At 42.8% G+C, this 25,264-nt stretch overlaps 1 protein-coding gene across 4 annotated transcripts in view; it reads left to right on the forward strand.

Annotated features, from left to right (window-relative positions):
• LOC134339484 (complement C3-like) overlaps positions 1-25,264 on the forward strand; it is a 168,295-nt gene that overhangs the window by 19,577 nt on the left and 123,454 nt on the right. For all 4 annotated transcript variants that reach the window (XR_010016409.1, XR_010016411.1, XR_010016410.1 and 1 more), the window contains exons 6-9: positions 3,655-3,737; positions 6,426-6,513; positions 7,434-7,536; positions 19,832-19,952. Coding sequence is in view for 1 of the 4 variants with exons in the window: in XM_063036036.1 (XP_062892106.1) it covers positions 3,655-3,737; positions 6,426-6,513; positions 7,434-7,536; positions 19,832-19,952 (395 nt within the window). In the remaining 3 variants the exon portion in view is untranslated. The remainder of the gene's footprint in view (positions 1-3,654; positions 3,738-6,425; positions 6,514-7,433; positions 7,537-19,831; positions 19,953-25,264) is intronic.

Raw genomic sequence — 25,264 nt, forward strand, 5'->3', positions numbered from 1 at the left:
GAAATGTATGATAATGCCTTTTAGTAAAAGGAACAATAGTGTAGACTATTATCTAAATGGGAAGAAAATTCAATTATCAGAGGTTCAAAGGGACATAAGAGTTCTTGTGTAAGACACCCAGAAGGTTAATTCACAGGTTGAGACTGTGTCTGTGGTAAAGAAGACAAACGCAATGTTGGCATTTGTTTCAAGGGGAATAGAATATAAAAACAAGCAGATAATGAGGAGGTTCATAAGAATGATTCCAGGAATGAAGGGGTTAACATATGCATAGTGTTTGGCAGCTTTGGGCTTGTACTCACTGGAATTTAGAAGAATGCGTGGGGATCTCATTGAAACCTACCAAATGTTGAAAGTACTAGATAAGATGGATGTAGGGAGGATGTTTCCTCTGGTGGAGGTATCCAGAACTAGAAGGCACAGCCTCAAAATTGAGGGGCAACCTTTTAGAAGAGAAGTAAGGAGGAATTTTTTTAGCCAACGAGTGGTGAATCTGTGGAATGCTCAGCCACAGAATGGTGCAGGCCAAGTCTATGGGTATATTCAAAGCGGAAGCTGATAGATTCTGATTGGTCGGGGTATCAAGTAGAGAGGGCAGATGTATGTGGTTGAATGGGATCTGGGATCAGCCATGATGAAATGGTGGAGTGGTTTCAATAGACTGAATAGCCTAATTCTGCTCCTGTGTCTTATCTGCTTGTAAACCAACTATCCTATCCTCAGTCCCATCACTCTGGTTCCCATTTCCCTGCCAAATTAGTTTAATCCCTCCCGAACAGCTCTATCAAACCTGCCCGCAAGGATTTGGTCCCCTTTGGGTTCAGGTGCAATCCATCCCTTTTGTACAGATTATATCTTTCCCAGAAGAGATCACAATGATCGAGAAATCTGAATCCCTTCCCTCGCACAAGTTCCTCAGCCATGCTAAATCATCCTATTCTTACCCTCACTAGTAAGCAGTACAGGCAGCAAATCCAAAAATTACTTCGCTGGAGATCCTTCTTTTCAGCTTTCTACCAAGCTCCCTAAAATCTCTCTTCAGGACCTCCTCACCTTTCTTCCTTATGCATTGCTGCCAATATGTATCAAGACTTCCGTCTGCTCACACCCCCCACCTCCTTTAGGATGTCATGGAACCGATCCGAGACATCTCTGACCATGGCATCTAAGAGACAAGATACCATCTGGGTGTCTCTGTTGCATCCACACAATCTAATCTGTATTCCCATAGAAACTCCTATCACTACTACTGCAGTACTCTTCTCCTCTAGGCCACAGTGCCAGGCTCAGTACCAAAGGCCTGGTCCCTGCGATGCCCCTGGTAGGTCATCCCCCTTAATAGCACACAGAAAGGTATACTTAATCTTCACGGGTATGGCCTGAGAGTTACTCTGCACTGGTTGTCCATTTCCCTTCCTTCTTCTGACAGTCATTCAGTTACCTGCCTCCTGCAATTTTGGGGTGACTATCTCCCTGTAGCTCCAATCCATTACTCCCTCAGGCTCCTGTTTGAGCTGAAGGTCATTAATACAGACTCTGAAGAACTGCAACACACACAAAACGCTGGAAGAACTCAGCAGGCCAGGCAACATCTAGGAAGAGTACAGTCGACGTTTCGGGTTGAGACCCTTCAGTAGGACCGGAGAAAAAAAAGCTGAGGAGTAGAGTTAAAAGGTGGGGTGAGGGGAAAGAGAAACGCATGGTGGTAGGTGAAACCTGGAGGGGCTCAGGTGAAGTAAAGAACTAGGAAGTTGATAGATGAAAGAGATAGAAGGCCATGGGAGAAAAAAAGGTGGGGGAGGAGCACCCAAGGGAGTCAATGGGCGGGCAAGGAGATAAGGTGAGAGGGGGAAAAATGGATGGGACATGGTGAAAGAGTGAGGAGGTGGGGGACATTACCAGAAGTTTGTGAAATCGATGTCCATGCCATCAGGTTGGAGGCTACCCAGACAGAATATAAGGTGGTGTTCCTCCAGCCTAAGTGTGGCCTCATCACGACAGTGGAGGAGGCCATGGAGGGACATATCAGAATGGGAATGGGAAGTGGAATTAAAATGGGTGGCCACTAGGAGATCCCACATTTTCTGGTAGGTGCTTGGCGAAGCGGTCTCCCAGTCTACGTCAGGTCTCACCGATATACAGGAGGCCACCAAACACAGAATATGACCCCAACAGACTCACAGGTGAAGTGTTGCTCACCTGGAAAGACTGTTGGGGGCCCTGAATGGTAGTGAGGGAGGAGATGTTGGGGCAGATGTAGCACCTGCTCTGCTTGTAAGGCTAAGTGCCAGGAGGGAGATCAGTAGGGAAGGATGAATGGACAAGGGAGTCGCTTAGGGAGCGATCCCTGCAGCTCAGCATACTTGGTTCAGATGTGGTTATCTGGGAAACTGGAGGTCTCCCAGAATTCTCACGTTTTACACATAAAACAAAATACAGGCCCTGGAGTCATTCTTACTGCATTAACTGTCCCCTAACAAACAGATATTTCTTAACACAAACACGAAGAAATCTGCAGATGCTGGAATTTCAAGCAACACACCTAAAAGTTGCTGGTGAACGCAGCAGGCCAGGCAGCATCTCTAGGAAGAGGTACAGTCAACGTTCTGGGCCGAGACGTTCGAGCTTGTAAGAGACTAGCTCTTACTAGCTCTTCTTTCAGTTAGTCCTAATGAAGCACCTCGGCCCGAAACATCAACAGTACCTCTTCCTAGAGATGCTGTCTGGCCTGCTGCATTCACCAGCAACTTTTAGGTGTTTTGCTAGATATTTCTTAATGTTTTTCAGGAAAGTCAGCATCACTGGTATTGATTTTAATTCTTCTGACCCCAGTACGATGAGATAATCTGTTTACTGATTTCCTAGATGTGTGATATTCAGGACAAGTAATCCAGAGTCTGGGACTGAAAGCACAGAGACATAAACAGGAATCCTACAACAGTTAAATGTAGTTTTAAGTATTAAATCTGGATCAAACTGCCAACGCTAGTAATAGTGACCAAAAAGCTAATATCTAGATATTCTTCCCTGGTTTGGTCTATATCTGATTCTTACCTAACCACAGGTGCTTGTTTTAAAGCAAATTAAACAATGTAAATGTGCCCTGAGGGCTCTACTAGGAAGCTGAAGACATCCCATGGCTTGACTTTGGTCTCCTTCTTCCAGTCCTTCATTTTGGGTTCCTGAATAATTAATACACTTTTCCAGAGGCATATTGATTATTAGGCTTAGGTTTTTCAGGTCAAAGTGGTTTGGCATTTTTAGTTAAATAGCCTGTGCCTAATTTCCAAAGATGAGTTGCACCTTGTGTCCAATGATCTAATGTGTTTCAGACTAGTTGTCTGATCCAATCCATTTCTGAGTGAATATCCTACAGTAATTAGGTACAGTTGTGAGGATTGAGACAGGTCTATCGATAATTGTCCCTGGATTACCTGCTATGTCTCATTTTGCAATATGGAATTCATTGCTAATTTAGGATTTTACTGTTTTTTATTATATAGGGATGCTATTAAGACCCAAAGATTGTTCATTTTCATTGGATTTCAAGGGAAAATATTTTTTATTTAAAGTTGACTTTTCGTATTTACAAAATTATCATAGATTTTATTTTAATCAGTGGTTTAATATTATTAATTAATTTATATTTTTCAGTATTGGAATATGGAAGATAGTTACAAGTTATGCAGATGCCCCTCATATAAATTTTACAACTCAGTTTGAAGTGAAGGAATATGGTGAGGAATATTAACCTTTGTAATTACTGTGATGATTGAAATTAAAGACAAAAGTTTAGCTTCTACGATAGAAAGAATATAGAAAATTGTGCAAAAGTCTTGGGAACATACACAGTGCCTATAAAAAGCATTCCCACCACCCGCCTTAGAAATTTTCATGTTTTATGGCATTACACCATTATCATAGTGGATTTAATTTGGCTTTTTTGACACTGATCAACAGAAGACTATTTTGTGTCAAAATAATACAAATTGGTCTAAATTTACAGCAATTATTAAGCACAATACAGTCAATTGTATAATTACTCACCCCCTTCAAGTCAGAATTTAGTTGATGCACCTTTGGCAGCAATTGCAGCCTTGAGTCTCTGTGGACTCTGCCTTCTATACCTGTTCCTCCTACTCCTCCTCCTCCTCCTCCTACTTCTCCTATTCCTCCTCCTCCTTTTCCTCCCATTCTCCCTCCTCTATCTGTCCCTCCTCATAACCCTCCTCTGATTCATTCTCCACTGATTCCTCCACTTATTCCTCCTCCTGATATTCCCCCTACTCGACCAATTCCTCATCTTCCCATTCCTCATCCTCTTATTCCTCTTGCTCCTCCTCCTATTCGTCTTCTTCCTAATCATCCTATTGCTCCAATTCCTCTTCCTCCTCCTCTTCCACCTTGTCCTCCTCCTAATCTTCCTCCCTCTTCAATAATCCTATTCCTCCTCCCCCACCAATTCCTTCTCCTCCTCCTATTCCTCCTCATTCTACTATTCCTCCTCTCTTCCTATTCCTCCTCATCCTATACCAATTCTTCCCCTATCCTTCTTCCTAGTCCTCCTCCTAATCCTTCTCTTATTGCTCCTCTTCCTATTCCTGCTCCTCCTCCTCCTCCTCCTCCTATTCCTCTTCCTAATCTTATTTCTCTTCTACTTCCTCCTCTTCCGCCTTCTCGTCCTCCTCCTCCTCTTCCTCATATTCCTCCTCATCTTCCTAGTCCTTCTCCTCTTCATCCAATACACCTCCTTCTCTTCCTATTCCTCCTCCTCCAATTCACCCTCCTCCTCTTAATCTTCCCATCCTCCTATTCCTACACCTCATCCTATTGTTCCTACTCCCCACCTTCTCCTCTTCGTATTTGTACACCTGTTCCTCCTTGTCCCAATTCTCCTCCTATTTCTTTCCCCAATTCCTCATCCACCACCTCCTGTTCCTCCTCCTCTCATTCCTCTCCATCCTCCTCCATCTCCTCTTCTACCTCATCCTCCTATTCTTCCTCCTCTTATTCTTATTCCTCTTTCTACTCCTTTGCCACCTCCTCCTCCTATTCCTAATCCCCCTCTTTCTGATATTCCACCTCATCCTATTCCTCCTCCTCCTATTTCTTGTTCATCTCCTCTTACTCCTATTCCTCTTAGCCCTATTCCTCCTCCTGCCCCTCCTCCTCTGGTTCCTTCTCTTATTTCGTTTCCTCCTCCTCCTCCTACACCATCAGTTTTTTATCCACGCCTTTCCAATTATCTATTAGATTGGTGGTAACCTGCATAGGTCGCGGAGGACTTAGGTTTCCGTAACAGAATTTTCAGGCTCTCAGCTGGTTTTCTTGGTGTACTACTGGACACAATGCGCTCTGTTGCCTCGCTAGCCAGCTTCTTCATCACTATAACACGAGGAAATCTGCAGATGCTGCAAATTCAAGCAACACACACAAAATGCTGGTGGAATGCAGCAGGCCAGGCAGCATCTCTAGGAAGAGGTACAGTCGACGTTTTGGGCCGAGACCCTTCGTCAGGACGAACCGAAAGAAGAGATAGAAAGAGATTTGAAAGTGGGAGGGGGAGGGGGAGATCCAAAATGATAGGAGAAGACAGGAGGGGGAGGGATGGAGCCAAGAGCTGGACAGGTGATCGGCAAAAGGGATACAAGGCTGGAGAAGGGACATATCCACTACTTTTTTAGGTTAGGCAAATCTGCAGTTATTGTGGAGAGATGACATTTTAGGCTAATCATCTATCATCAGAGATGACAAAGTGCAAATGTTAATCTGCTGTGCATTTTGTTTTTATTCCAATAATTCCTTATTTGGTTTGGCATCAAAGTTTGTTTGATTGCATTATTGTGATCAAGTTAACAATGATTTTCTAATGTTTATTGTATTTATAGATGCAGTGGTTTTGGTTTTACACCCTTTGTGAGTACTTAGTCCACTTGGTGTAGAGAGTTTTGGGGAAAGCTGATGACAACATAATATTTAGGTTCAGATTTCTTGTCTACATGTACATTGAAACGTAGAGTGAATTGCATTGTTGTCTTGACAAGTGTTGCCATACTTTGCAGCATCAACACAACATGGCCACAATGTTCAACATAACGACAACAACACAAAACAGCACATGCAGCAATAACAACAATAACAGAACAAAACAAGATAACAACAGTAACACAAACCCCTTTCTGACTCTCCCAACACCTCACGCATGCAGGCCTCCAAATCCAGGACAGGGCAACACTGGGCGCCCAGTCCTTGGTCCTGAACTCTCAAACTCACAGACATCGGGTCTGCAAACTCTCATCTCTGGCCCGGTCTCACCCTCTACCTCTGGACTTCCCGACATGTATGTTATACAAATTTGACTATAGTCTAGGTCCTGGATTTGACCATGGGAATAAATGCTATTGATCTTCTTCTATCTTTGCCAGTGTTGCCAAGCTTTGATGTTACCTTGGATTCAGAGCAGCTGTTTTACTGCATTAATGACACAGAATTGTACATTACTGTTTCTGCAAGGTTGGTATTCTCTTCTGTCAGAAAATGGGATTTTTGAAAAATAATTGAGATATTTGGCTTAAGGTGATGGCATCAAATCAGCACATAAAATGAATGTAACAGTGTTCCCAAATCTGCATTGGTTTAACTGGCAGATTGGAAATTGCAATGCAGTTTGTGTTAGCTAGTATTGAATCTGAACTTGCATGAACTGCTTCAGCCGTAACTGGAGTAGTGTCTTCAATTCTGGTTTTCACAAGTTGGGAAGATCATGTCAATCAGAGGAAAGGTGCAGAAAAGAGTTACTGGAATAGCCTTCAGCCTTGAGAACCTTTTCAGCTATAAGGTTTGGTGGGACTTGGTCTTTTCAAGCAAAGAAGAATGCGAGAAGGTACGATGAAGGTGTACAAGTAATCAATATTTTTGGTTAGTTAGACTAAGAAAAAGGTTGAGAAGGATAATAAATCAGCAATGATGGAATGGTGAAACAATCTTGATGGGCCAAATGGCCTAAATCTGCTCCTATGTCTTATGGTTTTATTGAGCCCGTACTGCCCAATTACACCCATGAGACCAATTCGCCTGCTAACCTGTAGGGGGGTACGTGAAGGACCAGGGACAGATTTGAAACCATTGGCAAATAATATCAGGGATGTAAGGGGAAAAATCCAGGGGATTAATTTTATTTCTTAGATTGTCCAATTGTTTGCACTAATCTTACAGATGATCAATGGTTTCCAAAGAAAATTAGATAATCTATTAAGAGAAAAAAAATCAGGGAATTCCGAGGGGAATGACAGAAGAAATAAGATTGACAAGATTTCTGAACTGCCAAGCAACATGGGCATGATGACCAATAGTTTGTGGGGTGACTATTCTAAGATTTGATGATTCACTTCAATTGTATCTGAGATACTTTTATCTTTATTTCTTCATTTTAGATATACTTTTGGAAAAGAAGTTGAAGGTATAGCCTTTATTTTGTTTGGAGTAATAAAAGATGGTGAAAGGCTGAGCATTCCACAGTCACTCAAAACGGTGCCCGTAAGTAAGATCTGTAAATTTTTCTAAAGCTTTAGAAAACCAGGAGAAATTTGAATCTTGACATATCCTCACCATGTCCCCAGGAAAATACAACTTATCCAAGGCCACAGAGGAATTGTATAGTATTCATAATTTTATTGATTATGGAGACATGGTAGTTTAAGGAGACATTATAGTTAAGGGTGTCACAGTAGCCTTGCAGTTAATGCCAGTGACCAAGATTCAATTCCATCACTGTCTGTGAGGCATTTGTATATTCTTCTTCTTTTTCAATCTTTTTTATTGAGTTTCAAATTGATAAACATAACAACGATAATGATACAAAGAGATCAGAATTACATTAATAACGGTTAACATATACAGACACAGACTCCGAGTAACATATTTAATTTAAACCTCCCAATCTCTTAATAATTGAACATGAAAAAGATTGGGAAAAAAGAGATTTACCCCTACACTAAAAAAACAAAACAAAACAAAGACTGGGCTGCCATATTTCATCGGTTAAGATCATTATTTGTCATTAACTCTGCTCCTCTATACACAAACAGGAAGTTATTAAAAAGGATTCAAAAAGGTCAGCTTACATCACATGAAAATGTTGAATAAATGGCCTCCATGTTTCTTCAAATTTAACCGAAGGATCAATAATACCACTCCTATTTTTTTCCAAATTTAGACATGTTATAGTTTGGGGAAAACCATTGAAATGTAGTAGGGGGATTAGAATCTTTCCATTTAAACAAAATGGATCTTCTGGCTATTAATGTAACAAATGTAATCAAACAACAAGCTGAAGGGAATAATTGACTAAAGTCTATCATTGGTAGCCCAAAAATTGCAGCAATAGGATGTGGTTGTAAATCAATACGCAAAACTACTGAAATAATATCAAAAATGTCTTTCAAATATTATTTTGGACCTGGAGGCTGATGGGGTGGTAGGTGAGGACTAGGGGAACCCTATTCCTAGTGGGTTGGCGGGAGAATGGAGTGAGAGCAGATGTACGTGAAATGGGGGAGATGCGTTTGAGAGCAGAGTTGATAGTGGAGGAAGGGAAGCCTTTTTCTTTAAAAAAGGAGGACATCTCCCTCGTCCACTATCAACTCTGCTCTCAAACGCATCTCCCCCATTTTACGTACATCTGCTCTCACTCCATCCTCCCGCCACCACACTAGGAATAGGGTTCCCCTGGTCCTCACCTACCACCCCACCAGCCTCCAGGTCCAACATATTATTCTCCGTAACTTCCGCCACCTCCAACAGGATCCCACCACTAAGCACATCTTTCCCTCCCCCCCTCTCTCTGCATTCCACAGGGATCGCTCCCTACGCGACTCCCTTGTCCATTCATCCCCCCCATCCCTCCCTACTGATCTTCCTCCTGGCACTTATCCTTGTAAGCAGAACAAGTGCTACACATGCCCTTACACTTCCTCCTTTACCACCATTCAGGGCCCAAGACAATCCTTCCAGGTGAGGCATCACTTCACCTGTGAGTCGACTGGGGTGATATACTGCGTCCGGTGCTCCCGATGTGGCCTTTTATATATTGGCGAGACCCGATGCAGACTGGGAGACCGCTTTGCTGAACACCTACACTCTGTCCGCCAGAGAAAGCAGGATCTCCCAGTGGCCACACATTTTAATTCAACATCCCATTCCCATTCTGACATGTCTATCCACGGCCTCCTCTACTGTAAAGATGAAGCCACACTCAGGTTGGAGGAACAACACCTTATATTCCGTCTGGGTAGCCTCCAACCTGATGGCATGAACATTGACTTCTCTAACTTCTGCTGATACCCCACCTCCCCCTCGAACCCCATCCATTATTTATTTTTATACACACATTCTTTCTCTCACTCTCCTTTTTCTCCCTCTGTCCTTCTGACTATAACCCTTGCCCATCCTCTGGGTCCCCCCCGCACCCCTTGTCTTTCTCCCCGGACCTCCTGTCCCATGATCCTCTCATATCCCCTTTGCCAATCACCTGTCCAGCTCTTGGCTCCATCCCTCCCCCTCCTGTCTTCTCCTATCATTTTGGATCTCCCCCTCCCCCTCCCACTTTCAAACCTCTCACTATCTCTTCCTTCAGTTAGTCCTGACGAAGGTTCTCGGCCTGAAACGTCGACTGTACCTCTTCCTGGAGATGCTGCCTGGCCTGCTGCGTTCACCAGCAACTTTGATGTGTGTTGCTTGTCCACTTATTACTTACTAGGTTTGTAAAAGTCAACTATTAGCCGATTGCCACAAAAACAGGAACAGCACTGACACACAAGCCTAGCTAAGATAGACTGGCAAATGACACTTCAAGGATTGACGGTGGATATGCAATGGCAGGCATTTAAAGGTTGCATGGATGAACTACAACAATTGTTCATCCCAGTTTGGCAAAAGAATAAATCAAGGAAGGTAGTGCACCCGTGGCTGACAAGAGAAATTAGGGATAGTATCAATTCCAAAGAAGTAGCATACAAATTAGCCAGAGAAAGTGGCTCACCTGAGGACTGGGAGAAATTCAGAGTTCAGCAGAGGAGGACAAAGGGCTTAATTAGGAAGGGGAAAAAAGATTATGAGAGAAAACTGGCAGAGAACATAAAAACGGACTGTAAAAGCTTTTATAGATATGTAAAAAGGAAAAGACTGATAAAGACAAATGTAGGTCCCCTGCAAACAGAAACAGGTGAATTGATTATGGGGAGCAAGGACATGGCAGACCAATTGAATAATTACTTTGGTTCTGTCTTCACTAAGGAGGACATAAATAATCTTCCAGAAATAGTAAGGGACAGAGGGTCCAGTGAGATGGAGGAACTGAGCGAAATACATGTTAGTAGGGAAGTGGTGTTAGGTAAATTGAAGGGATTGAAGGCAGATAAATCCCCAGGGCCAGATGGTCTGCATCCCAGAGTGCTTAAGGAAGTGGCCCAAGAAATAGTGGATGCATTAGTGATAATTTTTCAAAACTCGTTAGATTCTGGACTAGTTCCTGAGGATTGGAGGGTGGCTAATGTAACCCCACTTTTTAAAAAAGGAGGGAGAGAGAAACCGGGGAATTATAGGCCGGTTAGCCTAACGTCGGTGGTGGGGAAACTGCTGGAGTCAGTTATCAAGGATGTGATAACAGCACATTTGGAAAGCGGTGAAATGATCGGACAAAGTCAGCATGGATTTGTGAAAGGAAAATCATGTCTGACGAATCTCATAGAATTTTTTGAGGATGTAACTAGTAGAGTGGATAGGGGAGAACCAGTGGATGTGGTATATTTGGATTTTCAAAAGGCTTTTGACAAGGTCCCACATAGGAGATTAGTGTGCAAACTTAAAGCACACGGTATTGGGGGTAAGGTATTGGTGTGGGTGGAGAATTGGTTAGCAGACAGGAAGCAAAGAGTGGGAATAAACGGGACCTTTTCAGAATGGCAGGCGGTGACTAGTGGGGTACCGCAAGGCTCAGTGCTGGGACCCCAGTTGTTTACAATATATATTAATGACTTGGATGAGGGAATTAAATGCAGCATCTCCAAGTTTGCGGATGACACGAAGCTGGGTGGCAGTGTTAGCAGTGAGGAGGATGCTAAGAGGATGCAGGGTGACTTGGATAGGTTGGGTGAGTGGGCAAACTCATGGCAGATGCAATTTAATGTGGATAAATGTGAAGTTATCCACTTTGGTGGCAAAAATAGGAAAACAGATTATTATCTGAATGGTGGCCGATTAGGAAAAGGGGAGGTGCAACGAGACCTGGGTGTCATTATACACCAGTCATTGAAAGTGGGCATGCAGGTACAGCAGGCGGTGAAAAAGGCAAACGGTATGCTGGCATTTATAGCGAGAGGATTCGAGTACAGGAGCAGGGAGGTACTACTGCAGTTGTACAAGGCCTTGGTGAGACCACACCTGGAGTATTGTGTGCAGTTTTGGTCCCCTAATCTGAGGAAAGACATCTTTGCCATAGAGGGAGTACAAAGAAGGTTCACCAGATTGATTCCTGGGATGGCAGGTCTTTCATATGAAGAAAGACTGGATGAACTGGGCTTGTACTCGTTGGAATTTAGAAGATTGAGGGGGGATCTGATTGAAACGTATAAGATCCTAAAGGGATTGGACAGGCTAGATGCAGGAAGATTGTTCCCGATGTTGGGGAGGTCTAGAACGAGGGGTCACAGTTTGAGGATAGAGGGGAAGCCTTTTAGGACCGAGGTTAGGAAAAACTTCTTCACACAGAGAGTGGTGAATCTGTGGAATTCTCTGCCACAGCAAACTGTTGAGGCCAGTTCATTAGCTATGTTTAAAAGGAAGTTAGATATGGCCTTTGTGGCTACAGGGGTCAGGGGGTATGGAGGGAAGGCTGGGTTCTGAGTTGGATGATCAGCCATGATCATAATAAATGGCGGTGCAGGCTCGAAGGGCCGAATGGCCTACTCCTGCACCTATTTTCTATGTTTCTATGTTTCTATGTTTCTATATTTACAAAGTCAGATGCTTGTTTTTAAAAATTAAAGCCTAGTTCTTCTGGATTTCTTTGCAACGAAGTCCTTGATCAGATCACTAAAATCCAGTTTCTGAACAAGATCACTTTCAAGTGACATCAGAGTAAAATGATTCAGCCTGTCACTGTGGATCTGAGCCTATTCTTCACTAACTTGAGCTTGGAGAAAGATCGCTTACCACTTGCATTTGTGACAGGGACAGTCAGCTAAAGCCTGGAAGCAATGCTTACATTTGGGAAGATGACCTGCAAGTTTTTTTTTCTGAGGAAGCATAAAAGTTCTGTTGCAATATCTTTGCCACTTACAAATTCCCTGAAATGGACAATCTCCTCCACAAAGTCTAACTCCAGGTCAGCTGAATATCTGCTTTGGAGATCAGATGCTCTCTTGCGCAGATCTTGTACTGAGAGAAGGGATATTGTTTAGGATGCCAAATGTGTTGTTAAGGTCATTATATGATGCAAATCTGCAATCAATTTCTGCAAGTTATCTACCCTTCACGACTGAAAAAACAGTAGCTGAGAATTTTTCTTTGGCTGACAAGCCAACATCAGGTGTTGTGGATTCACCCAGAAAGGCTTGACGTTTTCTTTGTCGTTGGGTGTCTTCTTCAGACATCTCACCCTGCAAAAACTCATTTCAGGGAGGTAGCACCATCAATTTGTGGGAGACTCCCGGGAGAGGTGGGATGTCTGCAATAGAGTAGCTCCTTAGCAGCCAGCCAGCTAGTTTAAATAACGTTAGCTACGCTAATGAACGAATGACACCTGTTAAACTCACCTCAACATGCCTTTTACAGTCTTAACCCACCATGGGCAATAGAAAAGTCACTGTTGCAAACAGTGCAGCGAGCAACACTGTCATTATTTTTGACCCCTATTAGGCAGGGGTACACTTTAGTGTAGTCTGGGGTGACGTATGTTTAATATTTTTTTTGGAACACTCTACCATGGCGTGCTCTCTCTCTCTCGCTCGCGCTCTCTCTTGTTTTCTCTCTTGTTCTCTCTCGCTCTCTCGCTCTCGCTTTCTCTCTCATGCTCTCTCGCTCTGCCTCTCTCTTGCACTCTCGCTTGCTTTCTGTCCCGCGCTCTCTCTCTCGCTCGCTCGCTCTCAAAAAAATTGATTTCCGTGATATTGTATATAATTTGCGGGCATCAGGGAGCCACTATTCATATGCGGAAGACTCCTGGAATTTCCGGGAGAGATGGGATGTCTGCTTCTTTGTACACGTGACAGACCGTTGGCGACATAGTTTTAGCTTGGATCTCAAAAGTATCAAATTGATCATGCAAGCTTGCTATGTATCCCTGCAGTGATCTCACCAAATCCACAGCATTACACAGGTCTAGATTTACAGCTCGCAATGCAACACTTGCACTTTCTAAGCGCTGAAGAATGCAATGCCACAATTTGCTCAGAAAAGCTATCTCAAGCTTGTCCATTTTTTTTGTATAGTGACCTTGCTTCATTTCTAGTTGCCACATTCTGATTAATGTCATCTACAATGCTCTTTAACGAATCTTGAATATTGACATAATTTCCGCACAATGCCTGTGTGGCTTCTGCATTTGCAGCCCTATTAGAGAGAGCATTCAGAGTTTCAATGCACTTGTTCACATTAGGCTGAAGTCCTGCGGTCACCACCTTCCACCTAGGAGTTGACTTGGAGCAGAAGTTGAACACATTCTGCACGAAGCTGAAAAAAACAGCTGTTTCAACACAACAGTTGACACTGTTGAATCCAACGAGATTCAATGTGTGTGCTGATTTCCTTGATGCGGGATTGTAAGCCTTTGTATGCACCAGACATATTTGCAGCATTGTCACAGCACTGCCCCCTGCAGTTGCTTATGTCAATATTCATCTCTCCTAAAACTTTGAGCACAGACTCACATAAAGCCTCCCCTGTGTGGCTCTCAATGGGTAGAAATCGTAAGAATCGCTCCTGAATGTTTCCATCAGTTGACACATAACGTAAAATGAATGTGAGCTGATCTACATGTGCAACATCTGTGCTTGAATCAATGCTAATAGTATCGATGCTAATAATATTTGGCCATTTTCACTTCACTGGCGATCTCTGACAGAACTCGATCGCTCATGAGCTCAATAATCTCCTCACATGTGTTAGGTGAAAGATATAAAGGGGTGCCTGATCCTGCATTTCCAAATTTCTGTATGTGCGCCTTCAAAAATGGGTCAAACTCACTTATTACCTCTAGAATGCTCATGTAGTTGCCGTTGTCAGGCCTGCCAAATATGTCACTGGAGCCTCGGATAGCCAGTCCCCTCTCGACCAAAAACTACACAACCGTCACCACTCTTCTCAATACGTCGATCCAGTAGACACACACTGACTCAAACTGTTTTTGCAGTTCTGTATCTATTCTTCCGCAGTCAGACGCTAGTGTAACGTAGGTCAGTATCGTTTTCTTGTGGTGTTCGCTATTTTCATGCTCTCCTATGCGCTCAGCAGCATGATTCCAGTCGCTAAAGCCAGTTTTGAAGATGGACTGACAGTTAAAGGGCGGTGGCCCTGTGCTAACGCTGGTGCTAGCGCTAGCTGTTGAACAAGTCTCCATTTGTCCACCGGTCTCAGACTGTGACAAGAGCGATGGTACTGCTGCATCATCGAGAACAGGTTTAAAAAATTCTGTCAATTTCAATGTCTTTTTTAATGCTTCTTTCTCACGGTCCTCTTTTTCTTGTTCCTTTTTTTCTTTTCTGTGCTCCACTCTCGTTTTTTTTTGTCCACCATGATGATAGCTACATATTTTGGGCTCCTCTGTAGCTCTGGCCCCTGGGCTGTAGCCCAGCCTAGCCCTGCCTAAAGCCTACAAGTTTGTGAACCTTAAATCACTTGTGGATAAGTTTCTGCAGGGTAGTTCTAAGAGACAAAACATGCTGGTTCTTGGAAAGGCAAGGATTGATTAAAGATAGTCATAATGGCTTTGTGTGTTGGAAAACTCACAAATTGACTGTTGCGTAGAGGTGACCAAGGGTAGTGATATGAGTAAGAATGTTGATGTCATCTGCACAGGCTTCAGTGAGATCTTTCTCAAGGTTCTGCATGATAGGCTGATCACATGCAATCCAAGGTAAACTGCTAATAAGATACAACATTGACTTGGTGGTAGGAGATAGAGTTGTAATGGATGGTTATTTTAGATTGAAAGTCAGTTACAATTAATGTTTGGTTCCTTGTTGTTTGCCATATGTGTTAATGACCTGGATGTAAGTGTAGGTGGCATGATCAACACAAAACCGAGTGTATATTATGAACCACACAAAATTGGTGTTATGTTGGATAGTGAAGAAGATTGTCTAAGGTTGCAATGTGATCCAGATTAACTGAGTAAGTAGGCAAAGGAATGACAGCTGTTTAACTGAAATACGTGTCAAATGATGTACTTTGGGGGTTAAACCGGGGTAGTATGTACACAGTGAATATCTGGACTTTGTTAAAATGAGAGACCAAGAAGTATAAGTACAGAATATGTTGGTGGCATAGGTAAGGAGAGTGGTGAAGAAGGCATATAGCATGCTCAACTGTATCAGTAGGGTCATTGTGTACATGAGCTTGGACATCAGTACTGTATATTACTGTACAGTTCATTGATGAGGCTATACTTGTGTGCAGTTTGGGCCACTGAACTTTAGGAAAGATGTGAATAAACTAGAGAAATTGCAGAAAAGATTTACAAGGATGTTGCCAGTACTGGAGGTTCAGTGTTATGGTAAAACACTGGATAGACCAGGACAGTTCTCCAGAAGTGAAAGCGATTGAGGAAAGAACTTACAGAGGTTTATAAAATCATGGGGGAACAGAACCGGGAGATAATCAATCTTTTTCCCAGGAAAGCAAAATCAAAAACTTGTGTGAATTGGTTGAAAACGAGGTAGTAAGATTTAAAGGGAATCTGAGGGGCAAGTTTTCCCACACAATATGAGTTAAGCATATGGAATGAACTGCCAGAGGTGGGTACAATGAAATTAGGAAGGATTGGAGCAGGGGGCCGGGATTCAGATTTTTGGATAATTAGGATCTCTTCTGGGGCAGGTCTGACTTGTACAAAAAGGATGAGTTGCACTTGAATCCAAGGGGGAAATCAGTATCCTGGTGGGGAGGTTTGGCAATGCTACTGGGGAGGATTTAAACTAGATTTACAGGGAGGTGGGAACCAAAGTGACGAGGCAGAGGATGGGGAAGTTGGAGCACAAGTAGAGACAGCTTGTAGGGAGTGTGCGAGGAAGGATAGGCAGATGTTAGTGCAAAGATGCACTCAGCCTGATGATTTGAGATCTGTCTATTTTAATTCAAGAAGTACCATAAACAAGGTGGATGAGGGTGGAACTGTGATGTTGTGACCATTACAGAGACTTGGATGTCTCAGGAGCAGGAATGGCTGCTGAGTGTGGCAGGCTTTAGATGTTTCAAAAAGAACAGAAAGGGAGGCAAAAGAGGTGGGGTGTGGCATTGCTAATTAGGGATAGTGTCACGGCTGCAGAAAAGGAGGAAGACATGGAGGGATGGTCTACTGAGTCAGTGTGGTTGGAAGTCAGAAACAAAAAAGGCACAATAACCCTACTAGGCGTTTTTATAGACCCCCCAATAGTAACGGGGATAACGAGGAGCAGATAGGGAGGCAGATTCTGGAATGGTGCAATAATAATAGGGTTGTTGTGATAGGAGATTTTAACTTTCCTAATATTGATTGGTATCTCCTTAGTGTAAGGGGTTTAGATGGGGTAGAGTTTCTTAGGTGTGTTCAGGAAGGTTTCCTGACGTAATATGTAGATAAGTCAACTAGAGGAGAGGCTGTATTTGATCCGGTATTGGGAGATGAACCTGGTTAGGTGTCAGATCTCTCAGTGGGAGAGCATTTTGGAGGTAGTAACCACAACTCTATCTCCTTCACCATAGCGCTGGAGAGGGATAGGAGCAGACAATTTGGGAAAACATTTAATTAGGTAGGGGGAAATATGATGCTATTAGGCAGGAACTTGGGAGCATAAATTGGGAGCAGATGTTCTCAGGGAAATGCATGGCAAAAATGTGGCAAATGTTCAGGGAACATTTGCATGGAGTTCTGCATAGGTATGTTCCATTGAGGCCGGGAAAGGATGGTAGAATTAAAGAAGAGAGGTGTACAAAGTATGTAGAAAATTGAGTTTAGAAGAAAAGAAAAGCTTACGAAAGGTTCAAGAAACTAAGTACTGTTAGAGCTCTAGAAAATTACAAGGGTGCTAGGAAGGAGCTTACGCATGGAATTAGGAGAGCCAGAAGGGGCCATGAGAAGGCCTTAATAAGCAGGATGAAGAGAAACCCCAAGGATTCTACAAGTATATGAAGAGCAAGAGCATGAGGTGTGTAAGAATAGGACCAATCAGGTGCAATAGTGGAAACATGTGCATGAAGTTGGAGGAGGTAGCGGAGGTACTTAATCAATACTTTGCTTCACCAGGGAAAAAGACCTTGGCAATTGTGGAGATGATTTACAGTGGACTGAAAAGCTTGAGCATGTAGATATTAAGAAAGAGGATATGCTGGACCTTTTGAAAAGCATTAAGTTAGATAAGTCCGAAGGACCAGATGAGATGTACCCCAGGCTACTGTGGGAAGCGAGAGAGGAGATTGCTGAGCCTCTGGCAATAATCTTTGCTTCATCAATAGGGACAGGAGAAGTACTGGAGGATGCAGGCTTGCAAATATTGTTCCTTTGTTCAAGAAAGGGAGTAGGAATAACTCAGGAAATTATAGACCGGGAAATCTGACTTCAGTAGTGGGCAAGTTGCTGCAGAAGATCCTGAGAGGCAGGATTTATGAGCATTTGGAGAGGCATAATCTGACTAGGGATAGTCAACATGGTTTTGTCAAGGGCAGGTTGTGCCTTACGAGCCTGATTGAATTCTTTGAGGATGTAACAAAACACATTGATGAAGGTAGAGCAGTGGATGTAGTGTATATGATTTCAGTAAGGCATTTGATAAGGTACCCCATGCAAGGTCCCTTCAGAAAGTAAGGAGGCATGTGATCCAAAGAGACCTTGCTTTGTGGATCCAGAATTGGCTTGTCCACAGAAGGCAAAATGTAGTTGTAGATAGTTCGTGTTCTACATGGAAATCGGTGACCAGTGGTATTCCGCAGGGATCTGTTCTGGGACCCCTTTTTGTGATTTTTATAAATGACCTGGATGAAGAAGTAGAAGGGTGGGTTAGTAAGTTTGCTGATGACACAAAGGTTGGGAGTATTGTGGATAGTCTGGAGGGTTGTCAGAGGTTACAGTGGGACATTGATAGGTTGCAGAACAGGGCTGAGAAGTGGCAGATAGACTTCAACCCAGATAAGCATGAAGTGGTTCATTTTGGTACATCCAATCTGAAGACAGAATATAATATAAATGGTAAGAGTCTTGGTAGTGTGGAGGAACTGAGAGATCTTGTGGTCTGTGTTGATAGGACACTCAAAGCTGCTGCACAGACTGACAGGCGTATGGTGTGTTGGCATTCATCAACTGTGGGATTGAGTTCAAGAGCCATGAGGTAATGTTACATCTATATAAGTCCTTGGTCAGACTCCATTTGGAGTACTGTGTTCGGTTCTGGTCACTTTACTACAGGAAGGATGTGGATACTATAGGAAGAGTGCTGAGGAGATTTACTTGGGTTGGAGGCTGTACCTTATGAGAATAGGTTGAGTGAACTTGGCCTTTTCTCCTTGGAGCAACGGAGGATGAGAGGTGACCTGATAGAGGTGTATAAGATGATGAGAGGCATTGATCATGTGGATAGCCAGAAGCTTTTTCCCAGGGCTGAAATGGCTAACATGAGTGGGCATATTTCTAAGGTGCTTGGAAATAGGTACTGAGGGGATGTCAGGGGTAAGTTTTTGACAGAGTGGTGGGTGCATGGAATGCACTGCTGGTGGCGGCGATGGAAGCGGATACAATGGGGTCTTTTAAGAGCCTTTTAGGTAGGAACGTGGAGCTTAGAAAAATAGAGGGCTATGTGCTAGAGTAGGTTACATGGTTGGCACAACACTGTGGACCGAAGGGCCTGTAAAGTGTTGTAAATTTCTGTGTTCTATAACTTACCTGAAAAATAAACATAATAGCAACAATGCAAGTACAGCAAGGGAAAAACAATAAAATATAGTCCAGGGTAATAAATAGGATTTAAATTATTTATTTACTGTACTTGCATCATTGTTGTTTCATCCATTCAAGAGATTGGCCCATTTTTCTCTGTGTGGCTAAACATATTAACATATTTATTCAAAAAAGTCTTTAAGCAAATGCATCAATTTTCACATTATTTCATAACTGCAATATAATAGAAATAACTTTCAAAGCCATTCTTTGCCAGCTGCTTTGTTTTCATACTCTTCTGTTATCCCTGTTCCTCCCTCCAATGTTTCAAAGATACTCAGTAATATCACTGAGAAGCTTGTTTTTTTCTCATACCTGACAATATTTTGGCCAACCTTTATCTTTCTTTTCTTTTCATTGGTGTGAAAAATAAAGAACTGATTGTTTTGAAAATGGATTTTGCAGTGTGTTTATTGGTTTTTACTGATTGTAGAACTAAGGATGTAACCAGATTAGCTGAAAATAACTACAAAGAAGAAAGCGAAAATAGAGTACATGGTGAGAGAGAAGCCACACAATATGAATAACATTTAATCAATACAAAATTAATCCATAGGTGGCAGGTCCATTTTCTTAACACTTTCTGACAATTAACATTGCCACAGAATATTAGCTGAAAGATTGAGAACTCTCTGAACTCTGTACCTGCAGATTAAATATGGCCATGGAAGAGCTGCTCTGAATAAGGGTGACTTAATTGCCAGATTCAAGGACATAAACTTATTGGTTGGGAGCTCAATCTATGTCACTGCAAGTGTTATTACACATACAGGTAAGTGATTGTCTTAATGAATTGAATTGAACTGAATTGACTTTATTTCTTACCTCCTTCACATACAAAAGGAGTAAAAATCTTTACGTTATGTCTCCATCTAAATGTGCAATGTGCAATCATAGTTTAATAATTTATAATAAATAGAACAGTCAATGTAATATAGAGTACACTCAAATCAGTGTGAGTTAATCAGTATGGTGGCCTGGTGGAAGAAGTTGTCCCAGCACCTGTTGGTCCTGGCTTTTATGCTGTGGTACCGTTTCCCAGATGGTAGCAGTTGGAATAGGTTGTGGTTGGGGTGACTCGGGTTTCTAATGATCCTACAGGCCTTTTTTACACACCTGTCCTTGTAAATGTCCTGAATCATGGGAAGTTCACAACTACAGATGTGCTGGGCTGTCCACACCACTCTCTGCAGAGTCCTGCAATTAAAGGAGGTACAGTTCCCATACCAGGCAGTGATACAGCCAGTTAGGGTGCTTTCAGTTATGCCCCTGTAGAAAGTTCTTAGGATTTGGGGGCCCATACCAAACTTCCTCAACCATTTGAGGTGAAAGAGTCGCTGTTGTGCCTTTTTGACCACACAGCTGGAGTGTACAGACCACGTGACATCCTTGGTGATGTGGATGCCGAGGAACTTAAAGCTGTTCACCCTCTCAACCCCAGATCCATTGATGTCAATAGGGGTTAGTGTGTCTTCATTCCTCCTGTAGTCCACAACTAGCTCCTTTGTTTTTGTGACATTGAGGGAGAGACTCTTTTCTTGACATCATTGTGTCAGAGAGATGACTTCTTCTCTGTAGGCCACCTTGTTATTGTTTGAGATAAGGCCAATCAATGCAGTGTTGGCAAATTTACTTAGCAGATTGGAGCTGTGGGTGGTGATTTAGTCGTGGATATACAGGGAGTAAAGGAGGGGACAGTACGCAGCCCTGAGGGGCTCCTGTATTGAGAGTCAGAGGTGTGGAGGGGAGGGAGCCCACTCTTACCACCTGCTGGCGAACTGCCAGGAAGTCCAGGATCCAGCTGCACAAGGCAGGATGAAGGCCGAGGTCTCTGAGCTTCTGGATGGAACTACAGTGTTGAATGCTGAACTATATTCCAAAAACAGCACTCTCACATTAGCATCCTTCTTCCCCAGATGTGGAAGGACGGTATGATGTGTAAAGTGTCTTATGTAATGATGTAAGCACGTTGAAGATCTTGTCATAGTTTTCAATATTGTGTTTGTTTAAACATGTATTAGCTATCTCCAGCTTTGTATAATGTGAATGAGTTTCTCGTGTTATCAGCATAAATTGGACAGAATTCACGAGATGAGCAAAAGATTTACGAGATTTACAACATCTACAAGTCAAGGCTGAAAATCCTCTCTTATTGGACCAATTTAGGAAGGAAATTTAAATTTTCATTTTTGTTCTGGAAACACAAACACCAGAGATGTATCAAAAATATTTAACTGAACTTGCAACTAACTTGTGTGTACAGATTAAACTATTCATTATTTCAACATCCAATAGTATGATCTTGAACTACAAGCACTGCAGACATATAGAAATGAAACCAACTGCATGTTGTCCTCCTAATGTGGAAGTGCAGGTTGCGCACACATAATGAATCATTATGTCAGAATTTGCATTGCAGGTGGCCTTTTGTGAAGGGTAACAGCTGCCAGAGAAGGTGAAACAGAAATCAGAAACTAGTCAGTCTCTTCCCCATAAGATTTAAGATTGTTTATTGCCAATTTTCAATACGTGAGTGTGAAGGAGAAGGAAAATGACTGTTATTCTAAATCAACACACAAAATGCTGGAGGAACTCAGCAGGCCAGGCAGCATCTATGGAAAAGAGCAAACAGTTGATATTTTGGGCTGAGACCCTTCCTCAGGGTACATGGGCTGTTACTGTAGATCTGATGCAAGATAAAGAAACCACAGTGAGAACAAATAACACAATAAAACCATTTAAAATATCACAATAAATATAAATATTAAAAGCAATAAAACAATGTACATGCAATTGTCATATACTGTACATAGATTATACGTACGTAAAGCGTTGCTAGGTGATGTGTATATAGTGAAGGTCGATGTTATGTTTGCTCTTACTGAAGACAAACTAGGTGTGGGTTTATGCTCGTACATTTTATTACCGAGCTCCTGTTCAACACTGAGCTTGTGTGACCAGCCCACTAGCCAAGCTACCATTTCCCGTTGAACCACTGGCATTGTCCACTGGGAACTGAAGATCTTTATCAAGCACACATAATAACACATCTTCCCCCTTTAAATGAAAACAAACACAATACCATGTCCTCATAAACCTGCATGGAACAATAATCCTTTCCAACAAAGATATCTACATTCAATAGCCACTTTCTCTATTTTTGAATGAGCAACTACTGTCCCTTGTCCACTCAACAACCTTCAATCAGTCTCTGAGTTGGCTTAATGATCATTTTTTGTCTGCCATATGTATATAAAGATATACATTCTGCAGCTTGACCCTATTCCACTTACAACTTTCAATCAGTCTCTGAGGTGGTTTCGTGATTCATTTTGGTCTGCTATTTATTTCAATAGGTGTATTATTGGCATTTACTGTGTTAATATTTGTTTCTTTCTTCCTGCGTACACAGAATTGCCTCTATGACCCCCTAACTATAGAGTCCTCTATTAATGCTGCCTTCTTCCTTTCTCTACCCTTCTGAGCCACAGGGCCAGACTCTGTGCCAGAGGCATGACCACTGCTGCTTTCCCCAGGTAGGCTGTTCCCCCCCAGCAGTACTCAAACAGGAGTACTTATTGTTAAGGGGGACAGCCACAGGGGTACTCTCCAGTATCTGACTCTTCCCCTTACCCCTCCTGACTGTTACTCACTTATCTGTCTCTTGAGGCCCTGGTGTGACTACTTGCAATCTCCTCTCTATCACCTCTTCACGTACCCTAACTGGACGAAGGTCATCGGGCTGCAGTTCCAGTTCCCTAACCCGGTCCCTAAGGAGCTGCAGCTTGACACACCTGGCACAGATGTGGCCACTTGGGAGGCTGGGACTCTCCCAGGCTTCCCACATCTGACACCCAGTACAGAACACTGGCCTCACAGACATACTTCCTGTTTCTATTCTACACAAGTAACTGTTCTGGGACCCCTATTCTTTGTGATTTTTATAAATGACATGGATGAGGATGTGGAGGATGGATAGGTTCAGTAAATTTGCTGATGACACATAGGTTGGGGGTGTTGTGGATAGTGTGGAGAGTTGTCAGAGGTTACAGCGGGACATTGACAGGGTGCAAAACTGGGCTGAGAAGTGGCAGATGGAGTTCAACCCAGATAAGTGTGAGGTGGTTCATTTTGGTAGGTCAAATATGATGGCAGAATATAGTATTAATGGTAAGACTCTTGGCAGTGTGGAAGATCAGTGGGATATTGGGGTCGGAATATATAGGACACTCAAAACTGCTGCACATGTTGACTCTGTGGTTAAGAAGGCATACAGTGCATTAGCCTTCATCAATCATGGGATTGAGTTTAAGAGCCGAGAGGTAATGTTGCAGCTACATAGGACCCTGGTCAGACCTCATTTGGAGTACTGTGCTCAGATCTCTTTGCCTCACTACAGGAAGGACATGGAAATCATAGAAAGGGTGCAGAGGAGATTTACAAGGATGTTGCCTGGATTAGGGAGCATGCCTTATGAGAATAGGTTGAGTGAACTCGGCCTTTTCTCCTTGGAGCGATGGAGGATGAGAGGTGACCTGATAGAGGTGTACAAGATAATGAGAGGCATTGATCATGTGGATAGTCAGAGGCTTCTTCCCAGGGCTGAAATGGTTAACATGAGAGGGCATAGTTTTAAGGTACTCGGAAGTAGGTACAGAGAAGATATCAGGGGTAAGTTTTTTTTACTCAAAGAGTGGTAAGTGCGTGTAATGGGCTGCCAGTGACGGTGGTGGAGGCGGAAACGATAGGGTCTTTTAAGAGACTCCTGGATGGATTTATGGAGCTTTGAAAAATATAGGACTCTGTGTAAGCCTAGGTAGTTCTTAGGTAAGGACATGTTTGGCACAACTTTGTGGGCCGAAGGGCTGTATTGTGTGGTATGTTTTCTATGTTTCTATGTTTCTAATGTCAGAGAAATGTATACAATGTACATTCTGAAATTCTTTTTCTCGCAGACATCCATGAAAACAGAGGAGTGCCCCATAGAATGAATGACAGTTAAAATGTTAGAACCCCAAAGCTCACCCCAACTCCACTTCCCATGCACAAGCAGCAGCAAGGCAATGAACCCCCTCCACTCCACCTGCAAAAAAAATCAGCACCCTCCACTGAGCACTCTAGCCTGAACCAAAGCATCAATAAAGACACAGATTAATCATTCACCTGATAATTCGACATACGAAAGGCTCTCTTGCTCGCGATTAATGGTAAAAGAGGTGTCCCAGTATCACAGCGAGAGGGGAGACATAACAAACACATTGATTTACAATGTTAGAAGTCTGTTGCGTTGCTTTTTCCGAGCTCTGCGCCCGGAGAGTCGGCACCAAAATGGTGCAGCTCACTGGGCACACAAACCCCAGCAGCTAACCCGCTGATCCCAATGTTCCATGTACTCCCGCGACGCTTCAGTCAGGGGCACCGGCCTTGAATCAGCCGTCTCCAGAGCCATGAAAGCCTGGAACCCTAAAGGCGTGTTCTTCTTCCAGGCCGCGTAGTTGGCATATCAAAATAACGGCTGTTCGTGAGGCGTTGAGAGCGGGTCCCAATTTCGCAAAGAACCAAAGTCAGAGTGTAACTCCAGGTCTGGTTCTTCAAAAGAACCCCCCACACCCTGAAAAGGAAAAGAAGAAATATCAAAGATAGAAATAAAGCTGTTTCTGAAGATGCAAGCAAAGGAGTCGCCATTTAGCGCCATCTTAACCGCCCCAAAGAAGTTAAATGTACAACATATTTATGTAGTTTGTAAATACATGGCGGTATTTATGTATTTGTGTACATTGTAAATAAATGCTGGTATTTATGTATATTTACTCATTCCATTTCTGTACTATAGCCTCCAATGTTATTTTTATATATTTCTTTATTCTTTGTAATTATTGAATGATGTGTTCTTGCATGTCACACCAACCTGAATAAAGCTGATCCTTGATCTTTGATAGCATCTATCAGAAGTGAAACCTACGCTTAGTAGCCACATTCTTAAGTAGCTCCTTTAGCTAATAAGGTGGTCACTGATTGTACGTTCATGGTCTTCTGCTGCTGTAGCCCATCTACTTAAAAGTTCAATATGTTGTGCATTCAGAA

Source organism: Mobula hypostoma, chromosome 29 (genome assembly GCF_963921235.1).
Source record: "Mobula hypostoma chromosome 29, sMobHyp1.1, whole genome shotgun sequence".
Lineage (NCBI taxonomy): Eukaryota > Metazoa > Chordata > Chondrichthyes > Myliobatiformes > Myliobatidae > Mobula > Mobula hypostoma.